The sequence below is a fragment of the Natator depressus genome, chromosome 5 (genome assembly GCF_965152275.1).
Source record: "Natator depressus isolate rNatDep1 chromosome 5, rNatDep2.hap1, whole genome shotgun sequence".
Taxonomy (NCBI): Eukaryota; Metazoa; Chordata; order Testudines; family Cheloniidae; genus Natator; species Natator depressus.
In genome coordinates this window covers 101487365-101506800 of record NC_134238.1, presented here as the reverse complement: position 1 = coordinate 101506800, position 19436 = coordinate 101487365, and the positions used below count along the sequence as shown (strand labels likewise).

The 19436-nt window shown below is 40.8% G+C and overlaps 1 protein-coding gene across 1 annotated transcript; it reads right to left on the bottom strand.

The window, feature by feature from the left end:
• Nucleotides 1–347: 347 nt before the first annotated feature.
• On the bottom strand, nucleotides 348–13992 carry LOC141988257 (programmed cell death 1 ligand 2-like). The gene is made up of 6 exons (XM_074954095.1): nucleotides 13938–13992; nucleotides 8615–8977; nucleotides 6334–6615; nucleotides 5531–5668; nucleotides 4813–4854; nucleotides 348–427 (listed from the first exon to the last, which is right to left on the bottom strand). Exons 1-6 carry the CDS (start codon nucleotides 13990–13992, stop codon nucleotides 348–350), a joined length of 960 nt encoding a protein of 319 aa, XP_074810196.1.
• Nucleotides 13993–19436: the final 5444 nt, after the last annotated feature.

The window sequence follows — 19436 nt, the reverse complement described above, 5'->3', positions numbered from 1 at the left end:
CTGACTCTACTCCTGAAATTAAATCAGCTAGTAAGGGGATTCTTGAACACAAAATATTTGGTGCACATAGTGCTCTCAGGTGAAAAAATATGCCCAAACATACAATGTATAGTATACACTCCAATAATCCCTTAATAGTTGTTAACCAAGTTTAATAACAGTATGGTTCTCTGTAACTCTAAGATACAACATGGCAAAAGGCACAGGGAGCCTTTAAGTAGTATAGTCCAGACAAAACGAAAAATTTGCATTGTTTGTTCCAGACCTAAAGTGCTGTGATTTCCCTATGTAGTCTTCAAAAAGGGATCTGAAAAGTGCAAACTGCAAGCATGGCAGATGAAGAGTTTTCATGGACACACGTCTGTGCAGTTTCTTGAATCTGTGACATTCGTCATGATTAAGTCCTGGATTTCAGGGTTCAAATGTCCTTTAAAAAACAGAACAGGAAAATTTAAAAGGAAATTTTAATTTAAAAAACACTTCTGTTTAAAACCACTAAATATTAAGAGTCTAATTCTCATTTACACTCAGGCTCCTTTACACCATATTGGTGGTGCAAAAGGGCCTTAAAGTGGGCATAAATTACAGTTACACCCATTTTAAGATTGCTTTATACTGACAGAGTGGCATAAAGAGGCTATAGTATTAATGAGAGTCAGCCTTGAATATTACTATTAATAATTGTGGGTCAGATTATGAACATCTTATTCAACTGGTGAGCATTTACTTTCATAAGCAGTCCCACTATCTGGGCCTATATACTTTAAAGTTACTTATTGCCAGAGATGTGTGTGTTTGCACATGCACATCAGGGATGAGGAGAAGTGTGCTGACAAGACTGAGATGATTTGTCTGATATCTATCATGACCATTGTCAGAGTAATTGTACTGACAGAATTCCTCATCCTTCCTACATGGCTTGCATAAAGAAAGCCACTAATGTCTGTGCAGTGCCATTCATACCAATGATGCAGCACAAGTAACAATGATTTAATTGAACTGCAGATACGGAAACCTACTTATTGGGAACAGTATGTGAAACGGGTAATCTGCAATCTTTATTTCAGGCTCTATGTGGTTAGAAAATAGTGTAATATATTTTTAATATTTGCTTATGACCAACAGTGGAAGATTTGCAAAATTATCTGTTAGTTCTTTTACATATAGAGATGGGCAAATAATTACAACATTTTCTGTGATTTTTTTAAAAAAATTAGATGAATCTGCTTTCATTATGTTCACATGCCTTTTGTGTTCTCTGTCTGCGAATTGTGTAGCAACAGGTTTACCAGCAGGAATGTTTGACAAAGCCCCAATTCAGCAAAACATGTGAGCAGATGCTTAACTTTACTAGTACCATTGACTTCAAAGGATTTACTCTTAGGCTTAAAGTTAAGCACACAAATAAGTGCTTTTCTGAACTGCAGCCCAGAGCAATGAATTTTAATGAATATTTTGCAGAATATTAACAAAATATAGATTTTGAATGCACATGCAATCAAGGAACAGAAATAGACCCTTGTGACCAATCAAAACGCTTCAAAATTTGAATCTAGAACACTGGCAATAAATTGATTGTGAACAAGCTATGGACCAAGAACAATGAATACAGTCATTTGCAGAGAGAAAGAGAGTCAAAGGTCATCTAGATTATTCATAATGAATTATCCATTGAGTTGTGTTTCCAACTCTAATATCTATGAGCTGCATCCTGAATTTCTTATTCAGACAAAACTCCCACTGACCATCATATATATGAGCTGAATAACAACAAATCTACAACCTGTTGAAATTAGGGTAACCAGACAGCACGTGTGAAAAATTGGGACGGGGTGGGGAGATAATAGGAGCCTATACAAGAAAAAGACCAAAAAATTGGGACTGTCCCTATAAAATCAGGACATCTGGTCACCCTAGTTGAAATGAAGTCCAATGGGATTACTCGTGAATATCATGTGCAAAAGTATACACACTAGTGGGGCCTAAATAATTAGGTCAATGTTCTAAATCTGCATTGCTGACATAACTTAAGTTGTACTGTTCAGAATTTCTTATACAAAAAAATCTTGTTCCTCAACCTGAGGGACTGTAGGTCATTTCCAAAGCATTACAGTAAACATCTGTGGCTTTCAGACTTCACATACACACATAGCATAGAATAAAGGTTCTTTCCAGTGTTTCTTAAAAATGCATGATGCTGAGAAATATAATTGGCTGTCATATGATTTCCTGCATACTGCATAGACATTTTCAGTCATTAGAAAGAGGAAGTAAAACAAAACCCAAAAAAGGCAATGAGTATCCCAATGATCTGTTATCTTCCCTTTCAAATTCTTCATTTTAATGTGTTTCATTATAATCTCTAACATAAGACTTGATGTGTAAGCAGGGGCTGGGCATTATGGTGAAAAGAATTCTACTGCTGTTAAGAAATCAAATCCATGAGAAGCCACGCTATGTGCTCAAACAATATGCATCAGGGTTAGGTTTGGACATGCATTGAAGCTCTGCTCCAGAGTTTATCTTGCGTGATGGCTTTAGTTTAGTTGGGATCAAATTTTACTCTCATGTGTGCCTGCAGTAACTCCACTGAAGTTTTACATCAGTTTGTGAGAGTAAAGAATTTGGCTTTTGATTATTAAGGTTTATTTTTAAAGTGCTTAATTGGGACACTTTAAACAGTGTCTGTTTTTAGAAGTACCTATTAACGGACTGGAAAGCCGGAGGTATCCTGCAGCACATTCAGTGAATCATTTCCATGAAAAACCCAATCTTCATCAATCCAATTCCTAATCTACACTTCTCCCCTGGAAGCTCAAAGTCATCTTGTCACCAGGCCACCTTCTAACTTGGTTTTTATTAGTTAGAAGAGAAGATGTATTTTCAATTTAACCCCATCCTTTGAAAAGACATAACACTAGCTGGCCTATAAACTACAATTTGTTGTTTCTCCAGAGACCATTCCCAATATTGAAACAAAACCTCAACTGTGCCAGGGCTTTGCACCATGTATTTCATTGATCCCTGGGGCTTTGGTGGTCTGTTTGGCCTGTGTAGTAACTTAAAACAGTTTTGGGACTGCTTAAATTATGTCCCGCTTCGATGACTCCCAAGGGGCCATTCTGGCAACTAGGAATTGCCAGGACACAGCAACACTGTGGCCACAACCCCTCCTACTGCCAACAACCCTGGCACATACCCTGTGCTGGGTTTAGGGAGAAGGTTGGTGGAATAGAATCCACTCCTTATGCCAAGAGAATTTCCCTTTGGCCAAGGAGACTGGCTTTAAGGGCATTTTATGGTGCAAAACAGGCTTATCGGGGCCAGAATCTGGCCCATTATTTCAACTGTGTCCTATGGAGTCTAGTCTCTGGCAGTTCTCCATACTGATTTTGTTCTGGGTCTGTCTTCAGCATATTATTGATAAACAGCTTTATACAGATTTTTATCTACAGTATCTCAGGCTGAAGTATATAAATATTGTTATCCCTTTTTGACCTGAATAGCTAGTCAAAATTCTGGTCTCTGGGGATCTCTAGTTGGAAGTAGAAATATATGGTGGAGTCTATTATTTCCTTTCATTCAATCTTGTTTATTTACAAGAAATGCACAAAGTCCTGCTTCTCTGAATGCAGAAAGAACCAAAACAACAGGATAGCTTCTTTGCTTACAGTCTCAAGCTTCTTTAGCCAGCAGCAGACCCAAAACCTCTCTCTCTAGCTTTTTCTAGGGTCATACATCATGCTAACAGACTCCTGGTTGGTTTTCTTGCTGTTTGAGTCCCTCTCTCATTTTTTTATCTGTCCTACCCCCTAGTAGGATTTTCCATACTGACAGACAGACGCTCTCATGGACTCTCTCACACACATGACTGGTCAGAACAATACTTAGTGGAACCTTCCGCCCACAGAGTGCTAATTTCTGGGCAGACTCTATTAGGCCTTGTTTGAGGTGAGGCCCCTGATTGGTCCCTTCCATGTATCTTAAATGAAGGGCATATTCATGCATCAGTTTCAGAGAGGTTTAATCTCAACCCATAACAAGGTTTAACCCATCTGAAATACGAAATAGAACCAAATGCAGAAAATTCTTAGGTGAGAATGCTGTCATCTTGTATGCTGTCATCTTGTTTATTGCTTGATTTATCTTGTTTTTACAAAATGAAAGTTGTGTTGTAATACAGTTTGTGGAAGTTCAGATACATTTGGAAATTACCTGTTCTTTGCTTTGTGCAAATTTCTGTACGACAAGGAAAGTCATACATTCATAAGAGTTAAAGATGGAAAAGAGCCATTTGATTATCAAGTCCCTCTCAATGAGGACAGGATATAGTCCCCAGGCAAAGGACATATCAGTTGATATATTGATAAAAACATACTACACTAGATTTGAGCCAAAGGCCAAGGAGAAGCAAGTCACATGCAGTACATACTACTACAGAAAACTCTACATTCACCAAAACAAAGTTAGTTTATCATCTGGTACTGTACCAGATTATGGCTAGGAGAAACACAATGGCCTTATGTGGACCCAGAACCAGACTAGCAGACCAGGCAATACCTTGGAGAGAGGAAGTGACCTGTTCTTCATTATTTACACATTTCTGTGTTATCTGGAAAGTCATAGGATTACATGTAGAATCTGGAGAACATTCCTACTAGGCTTGTAGCAATGTTAAGGAAAGTCAAATTTAGACTCTAACGTACGTAGTGGTTCTTTAGTGTTCTCATTTGACTTATTCTTTATATATTGACAATGCCCTTGTTAAAAAGAAAAAGTCATAAGCAGGAAGTTTAAAATTCCATGACTTACTGTTGTCTTCTTTCTGTAACTGGAGACATTTTCTTTTTTTGTCTGTTAAAGCAAGTGTGAACAAATCTGATTTAGAGAATTTTATTTTAAAAGTTTCTACTTTAAAAACATAACAATATAATTCAACAGATTTTTAAATATCCAAAACATCTGTGTTCTTATATTTGGCATGAGACTGTAACAAATTTCTCCACAGTTCTTCTGTCCAACAACTCTATGGCCAAATCCTACAGCCCTTAATTGCAAGATTAGGCCCATAATCTTGTTTCCATTCAAATTCTTTATTAAGATAATCAAAGTGCATGTATAGTTTACTGGAGAAGTGATTTATTACCCATATCAGAGTTGAATAATAGGCCATTATCCATTATTACTTTCCCACTATTGTTTTCTTTCAGATAGTAAAACATTAAGAAAAAAAGCAAAATAAATAAAGTAAGTAAACCCAGCTAATAATAGTTCAGTAAAGAGTATGGCGCATACACCATGGTGTTAGCTATTTAATCTGAACAAAAATCATACATAAAATTCCTGTGTCTCATGGTGAGGGAAGTAAAGCCTAACCCAATGAAACAATCAGTCATCTTTAGATCAGAGTTCCTCTGGAAAACAAAAGAATCAAATGTCAAGTGACTGTGGGTAGAAATCATCCAGTTGTTCTGAAAGGCCTGAAGAGCAAATTAGGAGATTGGACCCACTAAATAAAGTCAAAATGTACCTTTTTTGGCATGGAGCTTTGTGAGTGATTTTCTCTTTAGAAAGATAATTAATGCAGATATGAGAACAACTGCTATTACACAGGTTGGGATGATAAATAAATTCAGAGATTTTTTTCCAACAACTGATGTTTGTCGAGCTACAAAAAAAAAAAAGAAGAAAAAAAAGAAATATAGTTTATAAAGTTATCGGACCTTACTCTCATTTACACTAAGGCCTCTTTACACCGCCAGGCAGAGCAAAGAGTCCTTAAAGTGGGTGGGTATAAATTTTTACACTTACAATAAGACTCCTTTAAGCTGCCAGAGTGGTGTACTGCAAATGAGAATTAGGCCCATTGTATTCATGACAGCTCAGTGAATATTATTATAAATCATCTGTGCACTGATTGAAGACTAGTTGGATAGAATTCCAGAAAATGGAAAACCATGCAGATTGCAAATATACGCTGAGGAGTACCATTGTACTGGCAGCTAAGCAAGGGCAGCTATTCTAGAATTTAGAAGAGGAAATGCAAATATGTGACAGGGGAAGGTTGTGTATATTAACAGCAAAACTAATCTGGGTTCAGAAACAGCTAGTAAAATGCCAGATTTCCAAAAGCAAATACAATGTTTCATTCGTTTTATCTCCAAAAAATCAGTACTATACTACTTACTTGGAAGGAATTTTGGAGATTGATTTTAGGATATATAGTATAATATTAAAGCATATAATCAGCTTCTACAAATGCTCTCTCTCTCTCTCACTCACACGCACACATTGTGGCAACCCCTATGTAAAAGTTCAAAAGGAGATACGAACCTAAAGTGAAAATGTAAGAAGTTTCTTCATTAAGTTCTTTACTCCAGAATGTGCAGCTGTAGTTTCCACTAGCATTTGGCTTGAATGTCAGCATACTAGTTACATTGTATAGTCCATCTGTGGTCAATGTGTAGGTGGTATTTACAGATACGTTGACTTTAAGATTCTTCTCATTTTGCCAGAACACTTCAGCTAGAGGAAACCCTTCTGACTGGCAAGTTAAAACCAACTCCTCTTCTGCAGGTTCACTCATTATTTGGACATTTATTCTCGTGTAAGATGCTGCATAAGAACAAGTTTAGTGCAATTGCTTTTAAATATGTATTATTTTTTTCCACTATTCCTTCCCTCTTTCTTTCACTGTTACTTATCTACAACTGTTTCTACAATTTGAAATGATGGCCATGTTGCAGCAGAATATAGTATGCATTGGTCAGGCCTACCATGTCTATTCTTTCTTCAGTCTACTTCCTGCAGAGCCACACTAGATCATGTTTCAGAGTGGCAGCCATGTTAGTCTGTATCAGCAAAAACAACAAGGAGTACTTGTGGCACCTTAGAGACTAACAAATTTATTGGGGCATAAGCTTTTCTGGGCTAAAACCCACTTCATCAGATGCATGGAGTGGAGAATACAGTAGGCAGAATATATATACACAGAACATGAAAAGATGGGAGTTGCCTTACCAAGTGGGGGGGTCAGTTCTAATGAGACAATTCAATTAAAGTGGAAGTGAGCTATTATCAACAGGAGGAAAAATCACTTTTGTAGTGGTAATCAGGGTGGCCCATTTCAAACAGTTGACAAGAACATGTGAGTAACAGTATGGGGAAAGTAGCAGGGGGAAATTAGTTTTTAATTTTTGTAGTGACCCATCCACTCCCAGTCTTTATTCAGGTCTAATTTGATGGTGGTTAGTTTGCAAATTAATTCCAGTTCTGCAGTTTCTCGTTTGAAGTTTTTTTGTTGAAGGATTGCCACTTTTAAGTCTGTTATTGAGTGTCCAGGGAGATTGAAGTGTTCGCCTACTAGTTTTTGAATGTTATAATTCTTGATGTCTGATTTGTGTCCATTTATTCAACGAAAAACTGCAGAACTGAAATTAATTTGCAAACTGGACACCATCAAATTAGGCCTGAATAAAGATTGGGAGTGGATGGGTCACTACAAAAACTAAAAACTAATTTCCCCCTGATAATTTCCCCCTATTGTTACTCACACGTTCTTGTCAACTGTTTGAAATGGGCCACCCTGATTACCACTACAAAAGTGATTCTTTCTCCTGTTGATAATAACTCACTTCCACTTTAATTGAATTGTCTAGTTAGAACTGACCTCCCAGTTGGTAAGGCAGCTCCCATCTTTTCATGTACTGTGTATATATATTCTGCCTACTGTATTTTCCACTCTATGCATCTGATGAAGTGGGTTTTAGCCCAAAAAAGTTTATGCCTAAATAAATTTGTTTGTCTCTAAGGTGCCACAAGTACTCCTCATTGTTTTTACTAGATAATGTGTTTGTAATTCATGGATCTAGAGAAAGCTAGTGCCCAGCACAATGGACCTCCATTCACTGATGGGGCCTGCAAGCTCTACTGTAATAAATACAACAGTGGTAATATGATAAAGAACAATTCAGGCCACCCAAGGGAAAAATAGGTGTTTTGAATGTCTGTGTAACACTAGCTTACAGCTGTGGCATTATCACCGTATTGGAATGAAACAAATAAAATGACTAGATGCTTGCAAACACAAGCCAAAGGACACAGCTGATCCTTTAAAACTGGCATCTCCATTCTTTGCCTTTCAAAAAACCCTTCCTCTAAACGATCGCACAGGAGAGGTTTCAACATAGAATCTCATTGACATGCTATGAGCAGCAAAAAAGGCCATGAGCCAAATTCTGCCCTCAGTTACATCAGTGTAAATTATGTTTAATATTGTTAGTCTCTTTCAAATAACAGGTCCCTGGCCTGACAGGTACAATTACTTGGGCAATCCCCACTTGGTCTGTTACAAGATGGTACAATTTAGAGCAGCCCTAAAGCTGCTCCAAGTTGTGCTGGGGACAAAACAGGCTCCAGAATCCAGAGGAAAAGAAAGGTGATATAAAGCCACTTTTACTCCCCCTCTAAGAGCTACCTCAAACATTGCTTAGGTATACCTGAGGACTGAGCCCAATGTCTTTGTAGTAGAGCCAGAAAGTGTTAGTGCTGATCTTGCGAAGCGGAATTTTAAATTTGAGTTAATATATTATTCATGTCTTATATAGCCACTAACCTTTTACTTCCAAAGTAATGTACTTGTAATCAGCTCCTCTATAATCAATGAGACAGAGGTAAGACCCTGCGTCCATCAGCTTTACGCTGGTGATTTGAAGCACTGAATATCCCAAATTCAATTTGTCACGTAACAATGTTGCTCTTCCCCTATAGTCTCTGTGCTGGGATTTAAGATCTTCCTCCCCCTTTTGAAGAGTGTAAACTTCTTTTGGTTTTTGCTCTTTTAACCCTTTTTGCTCCCAACTGACACTTAAGTCTTTAAGATTTAACTGGCCATCCACTGGAAACCTGCATTCCATGGTCACGTTGCTCCCATATTCTGCAATGTACTGTAGTTGAGGAACTTCAACTGTGAAAAAAGCTAAGATAGACAAAACCATATGATACCCAGTGAGCAAATGTTATGACTTTTCCTTTCATTGGGTCAAAATGTGTCAGAAATTCAAACATTCAAAATTATTGGTTAGACTATAACTTTGCAGCCTTTTCTTTGTTATTGTTTTAATTGTTTCCCCTTGATAACAGTGAGTAAATAGCAAATCCACTTGAATCCATACTGATGTCAGAGTCCAAAATACAAAAACAGAAGAAGATACAAACTGAGGTTCTCTGCATCTCAGACAACCCATTATTGTCTTTGGATGGATATTTACACAAGGGGCACCTGTCTAAAATTATTACGGTACCTTGTGTACCCTGAAGTTTCTCTAAAAGGAACAATCCTTTGTGGACGTGCTAAGCCAATTTGTTTTGTCCTTTACACCAGTGTGAATCCAGTGCGACTCCTTTGAAATCAATAGCTTTACTGTGGATACACACATATGCAAAGGACAGCAAAATTTTGCCCATTGTAAGTACACATTACTGGAGGAATTTATAGACCAGAGGCATCACACAATGCAGCCATCAATCATCACTGCAGTTCTGATTCTGCCACACTTACTCACGTGGAGTAGCACCTTACTCCATGAATAGTTCCAATGAATCTTGTCAGTGGGACTTCTTGCAGAGCAAGGTACAAGCTCATGTGAGAAAGGATGGCAAAACAATTCCTTTAGTTAGCTGCCAAGTTTAAATTTCATGACATTTGAGACATTCAGTCACATGAGCCTGAAATATTTATTGCTGCACACTGTTTACACCTTAAAACTTTATTTGATGCATAATGTTATTTCCACTATAAAATTCCTTATATCTTATTTTTATTTTATTTGTAACGTCACCTGTACAATACAGTGGCAGATTTAATGCAGTAGTGCTAGCAATCATTAATAGTGATAATCAAGAGAAATCCAGATAGCTACTCGTGCATCCTCAACTTTTGTGTCATAAATTAATGAAATATCAGTAGGAAAAACTTCATTTTTTTTAGCAGTGTGATCGTTGCTTCCCTTGTTAGCAATTGTCATCAAGGAAGAATGATATAAAAGAGTTTCAAGCTTTTCCTTTTTATCTATATCATTTATGATCTCATATTTACACAGAAAGTATGGTTTCAACTGCACCTTGTGGTGAAAGTGAAATAATAAACCAGAGTGAAAGAATATCTTTGTGCTGTAAATTCCATTTGCATTTGGATGTCTAGAAAAAAGTAAAGTGAAGGTTTTATCCTTAGCAGTATTTAATAGATATTTTGGCTTCTCTAGTCTGCTAAGACTACTTTGAACTGCTTATGTAGTACAAAATGGCCTTACAATGTCTAGAGATAGCCAGTGAAGAATTCCTTTTGCATAATGGAACTCTCTATATGCAGAAGGCTGACAGAGGCAACTCCACTACCTCTTATCGCAGTCATGCCAGCCCCAGCTGTATGTGTGGTAGGTCATTCTGAGGAACAGATGTGGGAGGATGTGGGGGATGAAGGAAGGAGAAGTGGTGGAGCAGAGTTCCACACTGCCTGATCCTCTATTGATCCTGGTAGTTGGTGGCTTTTCAACATGGCTGACAAAGGCATAACAAGATCCAATGACTGGAAGTTGACATAAGTCAAATTCAGCCTTGAAATAAGACACAATTTTCTAGCTGAGAGGGTAAAAGAACTTTGGAACAGCTTTCCAGGGGAGGTGGTGGACTCACCGTGACTGGGAGTCTGTAAGATGAGATCAGACATCTGGTTAAAAGATATGCTTTAATCCAGCTTCTGGAAGAAATTCTATGGCCTTTGTGTGTGGGAGGTCAGGGTGGCTCATCATAGTGGTCCCTTCTGGCCTTGGAACCTGTGAATCTATGTATCCCCCATTCACCATTTTCCTTCATCGGCCCATGGGGAGAACAGTGTTACCTCCACATGCTCATAACACTTGCAGCTGTGCATTAAGATATATAATATAAGATTAAGACTATAATCAAATTTCATGCTTCAGGGGGTTCAGCAGGTCGCCTGCAGGAGCAAGGAAGGAATTTTTTTTCCTGATGTACAACTGGGTAGATGTATTCTAGGCTTGTGTTTGTTTTCTCTTTCCACCTTCCTCTGAAGCATCAGAGATTGGCTACAGTGGAGATGGGACAACAGATGAGGAGAACCAGTGTTGTCAGGGATACAGAGAATCCTCTTTCTAGATGCCTGGCTGGTGGGTCTTGCTCAGGGTCCATCTGATCACTAGGTTTGGGGTTGGGAAGGAATTTCCCTCAGGTCAGGTTGGCAGGCACCTGGGTTTTTTTCACCTTCCTCTATAACATGTGGTGTGGTATCTGGACATCTCTCACCTAATCAGTTTCTTGCCGTTGCAGGGACCTCAGGCACTGGTAGCACCTTGGTCACTCCGGTTTGCTGCCTGTAGCACATAGTTTAGTCTCCTGAGGACTGAAAGTCTTTGGTCTCATGAAAGTCTTTGGACTTAACATAGGGGATCTGGGTGAAATTTAATGGTCTGTGATATACAGGAGGTCAGCCTAGATGCTCTGATTATCCCTTCTGGCCTTAAACTGTATGAAATGATGAAACCCTCCTGAACTGTCAGTGGCAGCCATTAGAACAGGGGTGGGCAAACTTTTTGGCCTGAGGGCCACATCGGGGTCGTGAAACTGTATGGAGGGCCGGGTAGGGAAGGCTGTGCCTCCCCACACAGCCTGGACCCTGCCCCCTATCCACCCCGTCTGCCCCCTCCCACTTCCCACCCCCTGACTGCCCCCCTCAGAACTCCCGACCCATCCAACCCCCCCTGCTCCTTGTCCCCTGACCACCCCCTCTCGGGACCCCCCACCCCCTTACTGTGTCACTCAGAGCAGCAGGAGCTTGCAGCCCCGCCACATGGCCAGAGCCAGCCATGCTGCCGTGCTGCCCGGCAGGAGCAGTAGGCCAGAGCGCTGGCGGTGTAATGAGGTGAGGCTGCAGGGGAAGGGGGACAGCAAGGGAGGGGTCGGGGGCTAGCCTCCCTGGCCGGGAGCTCAGGGGCCGGGCAGGACTGTCGTGCGGGCCAGATGTGGCCCGCGGGCCATAGTTTGCCCACCTCTGCATTAGAGCAGTAAAATGCCATCCTCCATACACTCAGGATTGCCGCGACCCCACTTAAAACCACGACCCACACTTTGGGAACCGCTGCTCTACAGGCAGCTGCAGCAACCAAGAGTACACAGGGTTCTACAGTGCTTCGCCCACACTCACACCCATAGCTATGCCTAGAGAGGAAGGCTGGTCCTGTAGTTCAGATGCCAGCCTAACACTTAAGAGATGTGGGTTCAATTCCCCTCTCTAGCATTGACTTCCTGTGTGACCTTGAGCAAGGTGCATAGTCTTTCTGTGCCTCAGTGCTCTACCTGTAAAATGGAGGTAATAGTGCCTCCCTACTTCAACGGAGTATTGTGAGGATAAATACATTCAAGATTATAATGCACTCAGATACTACAGTGATGGGGGCCATATAAGTATTTTAGATAGAAGCCCCTAAGACAGGGACTATAAGGACCAGCATAGCTGGCTTTACCATCCAAATAGCCTCTATATTGAAGATATTCCTCAGTGGGTAGAGGGATAGTAGGACAACAGAGATCTGGGCCCAAAGAATTATTTTCCCTAGCCCATTCCTTATATGGACAGCTAGCCTATTCCTTGACTTGTCTCTAGTCCATAACTGTGTCTTCTTATGTATTTGTATAACATCTGGTACATGGGATCTCGATCCTGAGTGGGGCCTTTGATGTTACCACAAATCAAATATTTAATAATTACTAACAGTTTAATAATAGGATTGGACTCATTTGAGGCCTTTGTTTTTATTTTGTTTATTTCTCTCTTATCCAGTTAAAGTCATTTAGTTTCACTGAATGTGAAAGACTGAGTTATTGTGTAGCTAGAAGCCTGATATTTTCGGGTGATGAGGATTGGATGATTTAGGTGCTCAGCTGCCATGGTGATGGAGGTGTCACATGAAGTAGCTAGATTAGATAAATAGATTAGATAGAGAGGAAAAGACAAAAGGATCAGTGGATATGCGTGAAGGAAAATGTCTCTGTTAAGAAAATGGCCGTTTATGGAAAAGTTGATGGGTGCCACTTGGAAGGAAACACCCAAGATTTTTAAAAGTCACTAGTGATTGTGGATGTTTCCGTTTTTGGATGCCCAATATGAGATTTCTTAAAGGAGCCTGATTTTTAGAAGTGCTGAGCACCTACCCTTTGAAAATCTGGCCCCTACAACAATGGTGTAGCCAGGATGGGATACTTGGGTGGGCCCTAACTTTGGGTGGGTGGGCAATGACAGAGGGCAGGGGCGGGGGGCAGGAGGAATTGGGGCCGCTTCCCCCCCCCCCCCAGCCCGTCTTGCGAGAGGCAATGGACATGCTAGCCAGGGGCCCCCAGGGCCCAGTCGGGCACCCCGGGGAGTGGGGTTGGGGTACAGGGGCTTACCCCACTCTGCCTGCCCGGCACTCCAGCTGGGGAGCGGAGTTGGGGCATGGGGGCTTGCGGGCAGGAATGGGGTGAGCCCTCGACACTACTCCCCAGCTGGAGCACCAGGTGGGCAGGCGGAGCGGGGCAAGCGCTGGGGCCGGAGCAGAGCCGGGGCTACAGGGGTGGGCCTGGGTGCTAAGAGGGTGGCCTGTGGCCCACCCATGGCTACTCCCCTGCCCTACAAGCCACCTCCAGTTGGATGCCCAAAAACAGAGCTCTGAAAAATCACTAGTCACCTTTGCAAATCTTGGTGAAGACTTTGAAATGCACGTATAAAGGCTGAAGTTGTATTCTTATGCCAGTTATATTGATGACAGTTATGCATCCGATGAAGTGAGCTGTAGCTCACGAAAGCTTATGCTCAAATAAATTTGTTAGTCTCTAAGGTGCCACAAGTACTCCTTTTCTTTTAGTTAAAAGAGAAGATCTCTTACCTCTTATCAAGTACAGCTGCACTTCCAGTATCAGGATTGGCAGGATTCTGAACATTTTCTCAGAGGAGTCTAAAACACAACAATATTAGCCACTTAAATTTTCACAACTGCCTTATCATGCTGAGATGTAACAAACTCCTTTACCATAAAGTTACCATTAAAAGTTAAACCACTTTCCAAGGTTCTTAGAAGTCAGAAAATATAAATAGGATCTTACATGCTGACTGAATCAAGTAACTTTCTGGAGTATAATGACGCACAGGCACATGCCGTATATTATGGTACACTGAACTCTGACACTGAAAACAGGGAAACCGCTTTTAGAGCGCCGCACCTGAGCCTTTATGATTTCAAAAGAGTCCAGGGGACTTATCGACACCAGTTACTTTCCAGGATTATTTCTTACAGTAACTACAATAACTCCACTTTGAAACTGTACCCATGAATATTATAAGCAACTGAAGATGAATTTTCATAGTCCGTAAAGCTTTGTACATGGATAAACATACTTCCCAAACTCCCATAGCTGAAGGAGTCTGGCATGCTCTGTGGCTTGATAGTAGAATAGCCCTGACTTCATCTCCTCTCAACCCCAGTCACCCTTTTAGTGGAGTTTTCACATGAGACCTCTGTGCTCATGGCCTGTACTTGTTTTAGGTCTCAATGTAGGACACACAAGGGAAAGTGAGGCCTCCTTCTATCCTCTCTCCCACTCACCCATGGAAAGGCCAGGGAAAGTCTGGCCTTTAGTCTGGTCAAAAGAGGTTAGATTTTTCGTGACTTTCTGGGACTTTCTGGAGTGGGAAACATAGTCTGTTCTCTCTGCATGCAGTCTTGCTATAGTACGTGCCACAAAGTACCATACTGTATTGACAATAAAAAGGCAGCCCATAAATAATGCATCTGAAAGGAATAAGTCCAGTTTTATTGTGGGCAGCCTTTTGCGCCATTGATTATTAACAAAGAGACTATTCTTTGTACTTTTTTCATACAAACAGGTAAACAAAAGAAAAAGCAATGGAATGAAATAGTCTTAAATAACCAGGAATGCCAGAGCTAGTGAGATGGGAAATAAGGAACAGGTTTTATTTTCATAAAATCAAGCAGACACAGACACACAACCAATAAAGCCAACAAAATAGACACAGAAATAAACATAAGGAAATAAAGAATACATGGAGAAATTTTTGACCTCACCAGAACAATATGGGTATTAGATTTGAGTCAGTTTTTTTGGTGCCTAACTTGAGATGCCTGGGACTTGATTTTCAGCAGCACTGTAATCCTGCAGCTCCCTCAGCCTTCACTGAAAATTGTGAATTCTCAGAGTCTTAGATAACCAATAACTTAGATATCTAAGTATCTATCTGTCCTCTGTCTATTTTGCTGGGTATATAATTGGGGAGTTATTTTTTCCATAACCAAAACCTTCCATTTTTTTTGAACCATTCCTCATTGGTTAGGCTTTTTTTCTTTTTCCAATGAGTAGCTACCAATAACCAAGCTGCTACTAGCAGATGAGAAATTAATTCTTCATTTCCTTTTGTGTGACCATTTCCACTAGGAAGCTCCAGCAGGATTACCAAAGAACATTTGGTAATAAATATCCAACAGTTTGGGATACTTGGTTATGGACTGCATCAAAATTCTCTAATGACTGGACATGTCCACCATATATGCATAAAATCTCCTCTTTCACCACAATTTCTCCAATATTTATCCGCATTCAGTTTCTCTCTATATTTTTTAACCTGACTGGTGTGGGGTACCATTGAAATAGTATTTTAAAGAAATTTATTTTATTGTGCTACAGAGTGAGGTTGCTGGTTGTCTTTTCAAAATCAAACCACATTCCTCTGAGGCTATTTGTCTATCCATATCCTTTCTCCCAGTGTGTCATATATGGGCACTTTTTTGTTGGGAAAGCTGTCTGCAACGATTGATATAAATTAGTTATAATTTTTTTGTTTCCTAATTGACCGGACACAATCGCTTCTATTAAAGTTAGCTTTCTGTATAAAACAGGTTTTCCAGAAAGTTGAAAAACCTAGTGCCTGACTTGAAAATACTGGCACCAGGGGAGACTGGACCACTTAAAGTTAGTTTTGACCTCTAAATAAGTTTCTTTACTGAATAGCTGGCCAACTGTGTGAATTCCATGGCTCTCCCAATCGTTGAAGCTCTCTAGTTCACAATGTGGGTTAAGATCTGAATTATTTGCAATGGGTGCATTGGTGAGGAAAAATAACTTTTTTTTCTGTTACAAAAACAGTGGATGAAGAGAAACATGGTAGGTAATAACATATTTGGATTTCAGTAAAGCATTTAACAGATCTTACTCTAAAAATAATTCAAATCTGGAGAGGGTTTGAATAAGGCTGTGAGTCTGTCACGGAGCTCATGGAAGTCACAGATTCTGTGACTTTCCGTGACTTCCATGACTTCTGCAGTGGCTGGTGCTGGCTCAGGGTAGCCCCTCGGGCAGCTCCTGGACCAGTAGCAGCAGTTGGGGTGTGTGGGAGGGGGCTCAGGGCTAGGGACAGGGGGTTGGAAGGCATGGGGGGGCGCTTACCTCAGGATGGGGAGCTTCCTGTCTCCACTGGCATGGCTCTGCAGCTCCTAGGCAGCAGAGGGGCCAGGGGGCTCTGCGCTGAATGCTGGCCATGCCCACAGGCCATGTCCCTGCAGCTCCCATTGGCTGCGGTTCCTGGCCAATGGGAGCTGCACAGCCAGTGCTTGTGGTGGGAGCAGTGCGCAGAGCCCCCTGGCTTCTCTGCCGCCTAGGAGCTGCAGGGACATGCAAAGCCGGGTAGGGAGCCCCTGCCAGCCCTGCCAACTGCCCCCCGCAGCCCCAACAGGGGTCCTGGGCAGCAGGCCATGGGCCATGCCCCTCCCTGCACCAGCGGGGGTCCCAGGCCACCTCCCCCAGCACCCACGGTGCCCCGACCGCGCCCCCCCCAGATCACCCACAGCCCCCTGCCAAAGTTTTAGTTAGGGGTATATAGTATAATGGACAGGTCACAGGCTGTGAATTTTTGTTTACTGCCTGTGACCTGTCCATGAATTTTACTAAAAATGCCCATGCCTAAAACATAGCCTTAGGTATGAAAAATGTTACTTGTGATATTGGAAGGGGGCTTGCAGTGAGGAGCAGCAGAGACTGGTGTAATGGCAAGTCTTATTTAACATCTCCATGATCTTAAATGGGAGGGGAAATAACACATTAATGATATTCACTACTAGTCAGATATTGACAAATTAGAGGGAGTTCCAAGAAGAGTAACAAAAGGGTTCATGATTCAAGAGGGAACCACTTACAAGGAAAGACTACAATAATTAAATCCATGTAGGTTGACTAAGCAACAAGTATTTAAATTGTATAACCAAGGAGGGGGAGAAATTACCGGGGTGGTAAAAGAAGGCAGCCTCACAGCTAGGAGCAATCAAATGAACAGACTTCCAAGGGAAGTGGTGGAAGCCCCATCACTTGGAACTTTAATATAAATTGTCTCACTGATACCTTCTGCTCGTCCCCCCAACTCTCCAAATGTATCTGTCTGTTGTCTCTTCTTACATTTAGATTGTAAGCTCTTTGGGACAGGGACTGTCATTTTGTTATATATATTTACTATGCCTTGAATGATAGGGCTCCAATTTCTGCTTGGGGCCTCTGAGGGCTACCATAATCATTGTTATTGTCATCACTGAAGTAGATAAAATAAAATAAAAGGTACTATAGGGAACATGGAAATGAAATTGAAGGTAGAAAACTAAATACTGATTTAAAAAGCCTTTAGCGCTCAGTGCATAATCAGACTGTGTAACTCATTGGCACGGGATGCCATTGAGGCAAAGAACTTAATAAAAGACAAAAAGGAACTGAACATTTATATGGAATACAAGAACATCCACAATTTTAACAGTTAATGCAAAAAATGGGACGTGATAGAAATGTCAAGCTTTAGAGCTTACAGCAATCTCTGTTGCACATCTGCCTACTGTGGAGTTATTACATCTTCCTCTGAAGTGTCTGGTAATGACCACATTTGGAGATAGGAACTGGACTAAATGGACAAAATGAGTCTGATACCGTCTGGCAATTTCTATGTTCCTAATTCTTCACTGGCTTGTGATGCACTTCATGATCTAATTAGCCCAATTTCTATGATTAACTTTCATACTCTACGATTCAGTGTCTGTCAGAAATGATGAAAGTTTAAAAAATAGGCTGGATAAATAGACTGCCTCAGTATGGGACCATATGAACAGCAGTGAGGGAGATCATCCCTAGGATACTGTAGACAATCTGGGCACCAGATTACAGGAAAGTTATTGACGCACCAGAAAAAGTATAGAAGGAAGCAGTGAAGATGATAAGGATCTTGGGTGGCATAATTACAAGGAGAGCTTAGGGACTTTAGGTGTATTGTGTTCATTGGAAAAGAGATTAGGGGACATGACTAAGTTCTTAAATGTTCTGAGAGTTGTAGAGTCATCGGATGTCACAAAACTATTCACGATAGTAATAGGCTAGTAACCTCAGACACAAGAAGAAATACATTTCTGCCAACTTTATGCACCTTATCTCTTTCTAGTCTTCTCCTAACCTTGCCATTCCTGCTGCTCTGTTAGCACCAGCTTCCCCTCTGCCCCTTCCCAGAATTTCTCCACTGTTGGTGCAAGAGCCTTCACCTCCACAGCTCTTGCATCGACAGACTTTCTATATCTTTCTACCTCATCAGTTGTCAATGCATCTCTTTTAAAATCTCATATAGTTTCTCCCTCTGTTATTAACCTTGTGGCTGCAAGCTTTGCTGTGTTCTGTGCCATATCATATGCTGTCATACATTCTTCAGTATAAAGTCATTTGTAAAATACACTATACTCCATAAAGTGTTTTGACATATAGTTTCAATGAAAGAGGCTGTACAAAATAAAATTTTATTGTACTGAGCTGGAGTTGAGAGTAACTAATGTGTGTGAGAGACATCAGAGGCAGTCATAGACACTGACACCTGAGGTTATTAAAAGAAGGGTTAGATTAGGATTTAAGGCTTAATTTTCAGAGGTAATGAGCACCCACAGCACTCATTCACTTCCCTTGGAATTTTGGATATGCAGCACATTTGAAAACCAGGACTCTACAGCCGGAGCCTGCTTAGTGCCCTTAACTCTCTGAAGCTGATGAAAAGAAAATTAATTCTTTTCTAAGGAGTTTTTTCCTTAGAAGGAAAATAAAAGCAATTGGAAGGCTACAAGTCTTTGACAGATAGGGAAATGGCTCAGGGTACATGCCAGGACCCAGTTTTTCCTGCTGTCCCTTTTGTAAAAGAACTCAGCTAGATCTGCTTCATCACTATAACATATTCATTGGGTCCCACAAACCAAAAGGAAGGGGAAATTCCAGGGCAGTTCTGATGTTTATACATTTTATTAGTTGCTTGGAAGCACCACTTCCTATTTTTCCCTCTCAGTAAATCATAGTTGGGTTCAGACATT

Coding starts and splice junctions, on each gene's coding strand:
- LOC141988257 (XM_074954095.1), bottom strand. CDS start 13,992: ATGTTCAGAATCCTGCCAATCCTGATACTGGAAGTGCAGCTGTACTTG. Junction 8,978..13,937: donor GCAGCTGTACTTGATAAGAG/GTAAGAGATCTT, acceptor TGTCTATCTTAG/CTTTTTTCACAGTTGAAGTT. Junction 5,669..6,333: donor TTCTTACATTTTCACTTTAG/GTTCGTATCTCC, acceptor TTTTTTTTGTAG/CTCGACAAACATCAGTTGTT.